The 12,631-nt window shown below is 49.8% G+C and overlaps 1 protein-coding gene across 1 annotated transcript in view; it reads left to right on the top strand.

The window, feature by feature from the left end:
• Positions 1-12,631, top strand: part of LOC135057153 (NACHT, LRR and PYD domains-containing protein 3-like) — a 318,674-nt gene that overhangs the window by 130,783 nt on the left and 175,260 nt on the right. Inside the window, exon 4 of the mRNA XM_063963052.1 lies at positions 11,033-11,071. Within this exon, the coding sequence (XP_063819122.1) occupies positions 11,033-11,071 (39 nt within the window). The remainder of the gene's footprint in view (positions 1-11,032; positions 11,072-12,631) is intronic.

The following is a 12,631-nucleotide window of genomic DNA, read 5'->3' as shown; positions in this document are numbered from 1 at the left end:
GGACAGTCACTGAGCACTTCCTCTTATACTGACTGCAGGAGGACACATCACACACAGGACAATCACTGTGCACTTCCTCTTATACTGACTGCAGGAGGACACATCACACACAGGACAGTCACTGTGCACTTCCTCTTATACTGACTGCAGGAGGACACATCACACACAGGACAGTCACTGTGCACTACCTCTTATACTGTCTGCAGGAGGACACATCACACAGGACAGTCACTGTGCACTTCCTCTTATACTGACTGCAGGAGGACACATCACACACAGGACAGTCACTGTGCACTTCCTCTTATACTGACTGCAGGAGGACACATCACACACAGGACAGTCACTGTGCACTTCCTCTTATACTGACTGCAGGAGGACACATCACACACAGGACAGTCACTGTGCACTTCCTCTTATACTGACTGCAGGGGGACACATCACACACAGGACAGTTACTGTGCACTTCCTCTTATACTGACTGCAGGAGGACACATCACACACAGGACAGTCACTGTGCACTTCCTCTTATACTGACTGCAGGAGGACACATCACACAGGACAGTCACTGTGCACTTCCTCTTATAGTGACTGCAGGAGGACACATCACACACAGGACAGTCACTGTGCACTTCCTCTTATACTGACTGCAGGAGGACACATCACACAGGACAGTCACTGTGCACTTCCTCTTATAGTGACTGCAGGAGGACACATCACACACAGGACAGTCACTGTGCACTTCCTCTTATACTGACTGCAGGAGGACACATCACACACAGGACAGTCACTGCGCACTTCCTCTTATACTGACTGCAGGAGGACACATCACACACAGGACAGTCACTGTGCACTTCCTCTTATACTGACTGCCGGAGGACACATCACACACAGGACAGTCAGTGAGCACTTCCTCTTATACTGACTGCAGGAGGACACATCACACACAGGACAGTCACTGTGCACTTCCCCTTATACTGACTGCAGGAGGACACATCACACACAGGACAGTCACTGAGCACTTCCTCTTATACTGACTGCAGGAGGACACATCACACACAGGACAGTCACTGTGCACTTCCTCTTATACTGACTGCAGGAGGACATATCACACACAGGACAGTCACCGTGCACTTCCCCTTATACTGACTGCAGGAGGACACATCACACACAGGACAGTCACTGTGCACTTCCTCTTATACTGACTGCAGGAGGACACATCACACACAGGACAGTCACTGTGCACTTCCTCTTATACTGACTGCAGGAGGACACATCACACACAGGACAGTCACTGTGCAATTCCCCTTATACTGACTGCAGGAGGACACATCACACACAGGACAGTCACTGTGCACTTCCCCTTATACTGACTGCAGGAGGACACATCACACACAGGACAGTCACTGTGCAATTCCCCTTATACTGACTGCAGGAGGACACATCACACACAGGACAGTCACTGTGCACTTCCTCTTATACTGACTGCAGGAGGACATATCACACACAGGACAGTCACTGTGCACTTCCTCTTATACTGACTGCAGGAGGACACATCACACACAGGACAGTCACTGTGCTATTCCCCTTATACTGACTGCAGGAGGACACATCACACACAGGACAGTCACTGTGCACTTCCCCTTATACTGACTGCAGGAGGACACATCACACACAGGACAGTCACTGTGCACTTCCCCTTATACTGACTGCAGGAGGACACATCACACACAGGACAGTCACTGTGCACTTCCTCTTATACTGACTGCCGGAGGACACATCACACACAGGACAGTCACTGAGCACTTCCTCTTATACTGACTGCAGGAGGACACATCACACACAGGACAGTCACTGTGCACTACCTCTTATACTGTCTGCAGGAGGACACATCACACACAGGACAGTCACTGTGCACTTCCTCTTATACTGACTGCAGGAGGACACATCACACAGGACAGTCACTGTGCACTTCCTCTTATACTGACTGCAGGAGGACACATCACACACAGGACAGTCACTGTGCACTTCCTCTTATACTGACTGCAGGAGGACAAATCACACACAGGACAGTCACTGTGCACTTCCTCTTATACTGACTGCAGGAGGACACATCACACACAGGACAGTCACTGTGCACTTCCTCTTATACTGACTGCAGGAGGTCACATCACACACAGGACAGTCACTGTGCACTTCCTCTTATACTGACTGCAGGAGGACACATCACACACAGGACAGTCACTGTGCACTTCCTCTTATACTGACTGCAGGAGGACACAGCACACACAGGACAGTCACTGTACACTTCCTCTTATACTGACTGCAGGAGGACACATCACACACAGGACAGACACTGTGTACTTCCTCTTATTCTGACTGCAGGAGGACACATCACACACAGGACAGTCACTGTGCACTTCCTCTTATACTGACTGCAGGAGGACACATCACACACAGGACAGTCACTGTGCACTTCCTCTTATACTGACTGCAGGAGGATACATCACAAACAGGACAGTCACTGTGCACTTCCTCTTATACTGACTGCAGGAGGACACATCACACACAGGACAGTCACTGTGCACTTCCTCTTATACTGACTGCAGGAGGACACATCACACACAGGACAGTCAGTGAGCACTTCCTCTTATACTGACTGCAGGAGGACACATCACACACAGGACAGTCACTGTGCACTTCCCCTTATACTGACTGCAGGAGGACACATCACACACAGGACAGTCACTGTGCACTTCCTCTTATACTGACTGCAGGAGGACACATCACACACAGGACAGTCACTGTGCACTTCCTCTTATACTGACTGCAGGAGGACATATCACACACAGGGCAGTCACTGTGCACTTCCCCTTATACTGACTGCAGGAGGACACATCACACACAGGACAGTCACTGTGCAATTCCCCTTATACTGACTGCAGGAGGACACATCACACACAGGACAGTCACTGTGCACTTCCCCTTATACTGACTGCAGAAGGACACATCACACACAGGACAGTCACTGTGCACTTCCTCTTATACTGACTGCCGGAGGACACATCACACAAAGGACAGTCACTGTGCACTTCCTCTTATACTGACTGCAGGAGGACACATCACACACAGGACAGTCACTGTGCACTACCTCTTATACTGTCTGCAGGAGGACACATCACACAGGACAGTCACTGTGCACTTCCTCTTATACTGACTGCAGGAGGACACATCACACACAGGACAGTCACTGTGCACTTCCTCTTATACTGACTGCAGGAGGACATATCACACACAGGACAGTCACTGTGCACTTCCTCTTATACTGACTGCAGGAGGACACATCACACACAGGACAGTCACTGTGCACTTCCTCTTATACTGACTGCAGGGGGACACATCACACACAGGACAGTTACTGTGCACTTCCTCTTATACTGACTGCAGGAGGACACATCACACACAGGACTGTCACTGTGCACTTCCTCTTATACTGACTGCAGGGGGACACATCACACACAGGACAGTTACTGTGCACTTCCTCTTATACTGACTGCAGGAGGACACATCACACACAGGACAGTCACTGTGCACTTCCTCTTATACTGACTGCAGGAGGACACATCACACAGGACAGTCACTGTGCACTTCCTCTTATAGTGACTGCAGGAGGACACATCACACACTGGACAGTCACTGTGCACTTCCTCTTATACTGACTGCAGGAGGACACATCACACACAGGACAGTCACTGCGCACTTCCTCTTATACTGACTGCAGGAGGACACATCACACACAGGACAGTCACTGTGCACTTCCTCTTATACTGACTGCAGGAGGACACATCACACACAGGACAGTCACTGTGCACTTCCTCTTATACTGACTGCAGGAGGACACATCACACACAGGACAGTCACTGTGCACTTCCTCTTATACTGACTGCCGGAGGACACATCACACACAGGACAGTCAGTGAGCACTTCCTCTTATACTGACTGCAGGAGGACACATCACACACAGGACAGTCACTGTGCACTTCCTCTTATACTGACTGCAGGAGGACACATCACACACAGGACAGTCACTGAGCACTTCCTCTTATACTGACTGCAGGAGGACACATCACACACAGGACAGTCACTGTGCACTTCCTCTTATACTGACTGCAGGAGGACACATCACACACAGGACAGTCACTGAGCACTTCCTCTTATACTGACTGCAGGAGGACACATCACACACAGGACAGTCACTGTGCACTTCCTCTTATACTGACTGCAGGAGGACATATCACACACAGGACAGTCACTGTGCACTTCCCCTTATACTGACTGCAGGAGGACACATCACACACAGGACAGTCACTGTGCAATTCCCTCTTATACTGACTGCAGGAGGACACATCACACACAGGACAGTCACTGTGCACTTCCCCTTATACTGACTGCAGGAGGACACATCACACACAGGACAGTCACTGTGCACTTCCTCTTATACTGACTGCAGGAGGACACATCACACACAGGACAGTCACTGTGCACTTCCTCTTATACTGACTGCAGGAGGACACATCACACACAGGACAGTCACTGTGCACTTCCTCTTATACTGACTGCAGGAGGACACATCACACACAGGACAGTCACTGTGCACTTCCTCTTATACTGACTGCAGGAGGACACATCACACACAGGACAGTCACTGTGCACTTCCTCTTATACTGACTACAGGAGGAGACATACACACACAGGACAGTCACTGTGCACTTCCTCTTATACTGACTGCAGAGGACACATCACACACAGGACAGTCACTGTGCACTTCCTCTTATACTGACTGCAGGGGGACACATCACACACAGGACAGTTACTGTGCACTTCCTCTTATACTGACTGCAGGAGGACACATCACACACAGGACAGTCACTGTGCACTTCCTCTTATACTGACTGCAGGAGGACACATCACACAGGACAGTCACTGTGCACTTCCTCTTATAGTGACTGCAGGAGGACACATCACACACAGGACAGTCACTGTGCACTTCCTCTTATACTGACTGCAGGAGGACACATCACACAGGACAGTCACTGTGCACTTCCTCTTATACTGATTGCAGGAGGACACATCACACACAGGACAGTCACTGTGCACTTCCTCTTATACTGACTGCAGGAGGACACATCACACACAGGACAGTCACTGTGCACTTCCTCTTATACTGACTGCAGGAGGACACATCACACACAGGACAGTCACTGTGCACTTCCTCTTATACTGACTGCAGGAGGACACATCACACAGGACAGTCACTGTGCACTTCCTCTTATACTGATTGCAGGAGGACACATCACACACAGGACAGTCACTGTGCACTTCCTCTTATACTGACTGCAGGAGGACACATCACACACAGGACAGTCACTGTGCACTTCCTCTTATACTGACTGCAGGAGAACACATCACACACAGGACAGTCACTGTGCACTTCCTCTTATACTGACTGCAGGAGGACACATCACACACAGGACAGTCACTGTGCACTTCCTATTATACTGACTGCAGGAGGACACATCACACACAGGACAGTCACTGTGCACTTCCTCTTATACTGACTGCAGGAGGACACATCACACAGGACAGTCACTGTGCACTTCCTCTTATACTGACTGCAGGAGGACACATCACACACAGGACAGTCACTGTGCACTTCCTCTTATAGTGACTGCAGGAGAACACATCACACACAGGACAGTCACTGTGCACTTCCTCTTATAGTGACTGCAGGAGGACACATCACACACAGGACAGTCACTGTGCACTTCCTCTTATACTGACTGCAGGAGGACACATCACACACAGGACAGTCACTGTGCACTTCCTCTTATACTGATTGCAGGAGGACACATCACACACAGGACAGTCACAGTGCACTTCCTCTTATACTGACTGCAGGAGGACACATCACACACAGGACAGTCACTGTGCACTTCCTCTTATACTGACTGCAGGAGGACACATCACACACAGGACAGTCACTGTGCACTTCCTGTTATACTGACTGCAGGAGGACACATCACACACAGGACAGTCACTGTGCACTTCCTGTTATACTGACTGCAGGAGGACACATCACACACAGGACAGTCACTGTGCACTTCCTGTTATACTGACTGCAGGAGGACACATCACACACAGGACAGTCACTGTGCACTTCCTCTTATACTGACTGCAGGGGGACACATCACACACAGGACAGACACTGTGCACTTCCTCTTATACTGACTGCAGGAGGACACATCACACACAGGACAGTCACTGTGCACTTCCTCTTATACTGACTACAGGAGGACACATCACACACAGGACAGTCACTGTGCACTTCCTCTTATACTGACTGCAGGAGGACACATCACACACAGGACAGTCACTGTGCACTTCCTCTTATACTGACTGCAGGAGGACACATCTCACACACAGGACAGTCACTGTGCACTTCCTCTTATACTGACTGCAGGAGGACACATCACACACAGGACAGTCACTGTGCACTACCTCTTATACTGTCTGCAGGAGGACACATCACACAGGACAGTCACTGTGCACTTCCTCTTATACTGACTGCAGGAGGACACATCACACACAGGACAGTCACTGTGCACTTCCTCTTATACTGACTCCAGGAGGACACATCACACACAGGACAGTCACTGTGCACTTCCTCTTATACTGACTGCAGGAGGAAATATCACACACAGGACAGTCACTGTGCACTTCCTCTTATACTGACTGCAGGGGGACACATCACACACAGGACAGTTACTGTGCACTTCCTCTTATACTGACTGCAGGAGGACACATCACACACAGGACAGTCACTGTGCACTTCCTCTTATACTGACTGCAGGGGGACACATCACACACAGGACAGTTACTGTGCACTTCCTCTTATACTGACTGCAGGAGGACACATCACACACAGGACAGTCACTGTGCACTTCCTCTTATACTGACTGCAGGAGGACACATCACACAGGACAGTCACTGTGCGCTTCCTCTTATACTGACTGCAGGAGGAAACATCACACACAGGACAGTCACTGTGCACTTCCTCTTATAGTGACTGCAGGAGGACACATCACACACAGGACAGTCACTGTGCACTTCCTCTTATACTGACTGCAGGAGGACACATCACACACAGGACAGTCACTGCGCACTTCCTCTTATACTGACTGCAGGAGGACACATCACACACAGGACAGTCACTGTGCACTTCCTCTTATACTGACTGCAGGAGGACACATCACACACAGGACAGTCACTGTGCACTTCCTCTTATACTGACTGCAGGAGGACACATCACACACAGGACAGTCACTGTGCACTTCCTCTTATACTGACTGCAGGAGGACACATCACACACAGGACAGTCACTGTGCACTTCCTCTTATACTGACTGCCGGAGGACACATCACACACAGGACAGTCAGTGAGCACTTCCTCTTATACTGACTGCAGGAGGACACATCACACACAGGACAGTCACTGTGCACTTCCTCTTATACTGACTGCAGGAGGACACATCACACACAGGACAGTCACTGAGCACTTCCTCTTATACTGACTGCAGGAGGACACATCACACACAGGACAGTCACTGTGCACTTCCTCTTATACTGACTGCAGGAGGACACATCACACACAGGACAGTCACTGAGCACTTCCTCTTATACTGACTGCAGGAGGACACATCACACACAGGACAGTCACTGTGCACTTCCTCTTATACTGACTGCAGGAGGACACATCACACACAGGACAGTCACTGTGCACTTCCTCTTATACTGACTGCAGGAGGACACATCACACACAGGACAGTCACTGTGCACTTCCTCTTATACTGACTGCAGTAGGACACATCACACACAGGACAGTCACTGTGCACTTCCTCTTATACTGACTGCAGGAGGACACATCACACACAGGACAGTCACTGTGCACTTCCTCTTATACTGACTGCAGGAGGTCACATCACACACAGGACAGTCACTGTGCGCTTCCTCTTATACTGACTGCAGGAGGACACATCACACACAGGACAGTCACTGTGCACTTCCTCTTATACTGACTACAGGAGGAGACATACACACACAGGACAGTCACTGTGCACTTCCTCTTATACTGACTGCAGAGGACACATCACACACAGGACAGTCACTGTGCACTTCCTCTTATACTGACTGCAGGAGGACACATCATACACAGGACAGTCACTGTGCACTACCTCTTATACTGACTGCAGGAGGACACATCACACACAGGACAGTCACTGTGCACTTCCTCTTATACTGACTGCAGGAGGACACATCACACAGGACAGTCACTGTGCACTTCCTCTTATAGTGACTGCAGGAGGACACATCACACACAGGACAGTCACTGTGCACTTCCTCTTATACTGACTGCAGGAGGACACATCACACAGGACAGTCACTGTGCACTTCCTCTTATACTGATTGCAGGAGGACACATCACACACAGGACAGTCACTGTGCACTTCCTCTTATACTGACTGCAGGAGGACACATCACACACAGGACAGTCACTGTGCACTTCCTCTTATACTGACTGCAGGAGGACACATCACACACAGGACAGTCACTGTGCACTTCCTCTTATACTGACTGCAGGAGGACACATCACACAGGACAGTCACTGTGCACTTCCTCTTATACTGATTGCAGGAGGACACATCACACACAGGACAGTCACTGTGCACTTCCTCTTATACTGACTGCAGGAGGACACATCACACACAGGACAGTCACTGTGCACTTCCTCTTATACTGACTGCAGGAGAACACATCACACACAGGACAGTCACTGTGCACTTCCTCTTATACTGACTGCAGGAGGACACATCACACACAGGACAGTCACTGTGCACTTCCTATTATACTGACTGCAGGAGGACACATCACACACAGGACAGTCACTGTGCACTTCCTCTTATACTGACTGCAGGAGGACACATCACACAGGACAGTCACTGTGCACTTCCTCTTATACTGACTGCAGGAGGACACATCACACACAGGACAGTCACTGTGCACTTCCTCTTATAGTGACTGCAGGAGGACACATCACACACAGGACAGTCACTGTGCACTTCCTCTTATACTGACTGCAGGAGGACACATCACACACAGGACAGTCACTGTGCACTTCCTCTTATACTGATTGCAGGAGGACACATCACACACAGGACAGTCACAGTGCACTTCCTCTTATACTGACTGCAGGAGGACACATCGCATACAGGACAGTCACTGTGCACTTCCTCTTATACTGACTGCAGGAGGACACATCACACACAGGCCAGTCACTGTGCACTTCCTCTTATACTGACTGCAGGAGGACACATCACACACAGGACAGTCACTGTGCACTTCCTCTTATACTGACTGCAGGAGGACACATCACACACAGGACAGTCACTGTGCACTTCCTCTTATACTGACTGCAGGAGGACACATCACACACAGGACAGTCACTGTGCACTTCCTCTTATACTGACTGCAGGAGGACACATCACACACAGGACAGTCACTGTGCACTTCCTGTTATACTGACTGCAGGAGGACACATCACACACAGGACAGTCACTGTGCACTTCCTCTTATACTGACTGCAGGAGGACACATCACACACAGGACAGTCACTGTGCACTTCCTCTTATACTGACTGCAGGAGGACACATCACACACAGGACAGTCACTGTGCACTTCCTGTTATACTGACTGCAGGAGGACACATCACACACTGGACAGTCACTGTGCACTTCCTCTTATACTGACTGCAGGGGGACACATCACACACAGGACAGACACTGTGCACTTCCTCTTATACTGACTGCAGGAGGACACATCACACACAGGACAGTCACTGTGCACTTCCTCTTATACTGACTACAGGAGGACACATCACACACAGGACAGTCACTGTGCACTTCCTCTTATACTGACTGCAGGAGGACACATCACACACAGGACAGTCACTGTGCACTTCCTCTTATACTGACTGCAGGAGGACACATCTCACACACAGGACAGTCACTGTGCACTTCCTCTTATACTGACTGCAGGAGGACACATCACACACAGGACAGTCGCTGTGCATTTCCTCGTAAGGAGGAGACATCTCACATATCTTTATATACCATGTATAAATGCCAGTAGTATCAGCATTAACAGTGAGTAAATTTTCCGTAATTGGTATTTAATGTTGTCAGCACTTATACATATGTAAGTAGCATTCATACTGTGCTGTATAAAACTGATCACATGATGCCCCTCAACTCTTATCAGTCTCCTCAATGGCTCCTAGGGCCGTATTCAGAGCTGCACTCAATGCCATGCTCACTGCACATTTCAGATGGCTGTTCCTGGGTGGTGACTGGGAGGTGTCTAGAAATGCAGGCAAAAATGTGCAATTCAGTGGGCGTGTTGTGGGAGTGTCATTGGCATGTCGGTGCAAGCATAGGAGGCCATGGACAGATGGAGAAATTGCACCTACAATTTTTGGTGGTGCAACTGATCAGTATAACAGTGAGCATGGATGTTAAAATTGGGTGTCTCTGTCCATGCACATTCAGCCACATGGATGTACACCAGGGAAGTAGTGTGTAGGCCATTTGTATAAGCTCACAGATGGGCAACTGCCAACAGACACTGCATACCCTCCAACATTTTACACATAAAAACCAGTACAAATAGGGAAGGGGGCGTGGTCACGGGTAAAGGGGGAGTGGCCACACCCATATTCCTATACTTTCAATTGAAGTTTGGAGAGTCAAAAATTGGTACAGACCATAAAAAAAGGTACTGTACCTGCCAAAAAGGTACAGTTGGAGGGTATGACACCGCTGCATGTACAGAATCACCTCTTAGTATTGCTATTACTTGCACTAGGGTATATAGTATAATACTTATATAATGTATAATTTACATTTCGGCTCTTATCTTTACAGTTAAATCACAGAAGATGTCTTCCAATGTGACGCTTGAAGGTTAGTAAAATATTCTCTTTTGATACTTGTAGCCAAATGTAGCCAAAATGTGCCTATATATCAGGGGGGGGGGGGGGAAGCTGGAGGATAAATATAATAGCAGGTGAGTGCCCATTGTTTTGAAGGGACAATTATTTGAAAGGCAAAACCGGGCTGGTATTATATGTGCAGGATCAACATCTGGACACAGTGCCTAATTCAGACCTGAATGTAGTGCAAGGCTATGATCAGTTACTCAGACATGCAGGGGGACGCCCAGCACAGGGCTAGTCTGTCCCGTATGTCTGGCCCTAACCCCCACAGCGGCGATGCTTTTGTACTTGACGAGTAGCTCCCTACTTGGGCAGCTCCTGCACGCTGGCAGGGAGCTACCCGACACTGTGCAGGTCGCAGCGGCTGCGTGTGACATCACATAGCTGCCGTGTCCCGCCCCCCACATGGTCCGGGCACGCCTGTGCTGTCCAGACCACGACTCCAAAATGGCGGCCCAATGCCGCAGGCCCGCCATCTCCCGCCCAGCGACTGCCTCTGCCTGTCAATCAGGCAGAGATGCCAATCGCATCTCTGGCATGCACCGGATCACTGCGGCGCTGGCGCATGCGCGCAGTTCAGACCTGATTGCCCGCTGTGCGAAAACACACAGCAGCAATCAGATCTGAATTAGGCCCACAGAACGGTGACTGAGTCCATCACCAAACAGCTGAAAAGTACCCTTTTGATGCAAGCACTTAATTAAGGGTGCATTACATTGTGCACTATTATATTGGGAAGGGTGGCTAAAGTTATAGTGAGCATGATATAAAGGTGCATGAAGATGCCAATGTTGGCACAGTTGAGAGATTATTACTGTAGTGCACATGCACCAGAGCCACACTGCACTCACCCAGCAAGTGCTTTGCGATGAGGCCAAGGGCGTAGCTACCATAGATGCAGGGGGTGCCGCTGCTATGGGGCCCAGAGCAGAGAGGAGCTACCTTCTCTGTCACAGTTACATATGTTATAAACATTTTTCACCATTGGTAGATTCATAGGGTCCCTTGCAGGGTGTAGTAGGGTATGCCGGCGACCGGGCTCCCGGCGGCCAGCATACCGGCACTGGAATCCCGACCGCTGGCATACCGACAGCTGGGCAAGCTCAAATGAGCCCCTTGCGGGCCCGCTGCACTCGCCACGCTCCGGGCACGGTGGTGCGCTATGCGTGCCACGCTATCTATTCTCCCTCCTGGGGGGTCGTGGACCCCCAAGAGGGAGAAAAGCTGTCGGTATGCCAGCGGTCGGGATTCCGGTGCCGGTATGCTGGTCGTCGGTAGCCCGGCCACCGGCGACCTGAAGACCACCCTCCCTTGCAAACCTTTGCCTTGGGACCTGCAATATATCTAGTTATGGTCCTGGACCTGCTCATTGTATTGTGGTATAAAATGAACTAGAGGGATTTTTTTTTACATAATATGGACTGGGGCACTGTAATGTAGCACAATATGAAGTGGAGCCACTATAGTGTGGCATAATAAGAACTGGGGTCACTGTATGTCATAATGTGAATTGGGAGTACTGTGCTGC

This window comes from Pseudophryne corroboree, chromosome 3 (assembly GCF_028390025.1).
Source record: "Pseudophryne corroboree isolate aPseCor3 chromosome 3, aPseCor3.hap2, whole genome shotgun sequence".
NCBI classification, from domain to species: Eukaryota; Metazoa; Chordata; class Amphibia; order Anura; family Myobatrachidae; genus Pseudophryne; species Pseudophryne corroboree.
Note: the sequence above shows the minus strand (reverse complement) of the source record. Positions and strands in the feature narration are given on the sequence as shown.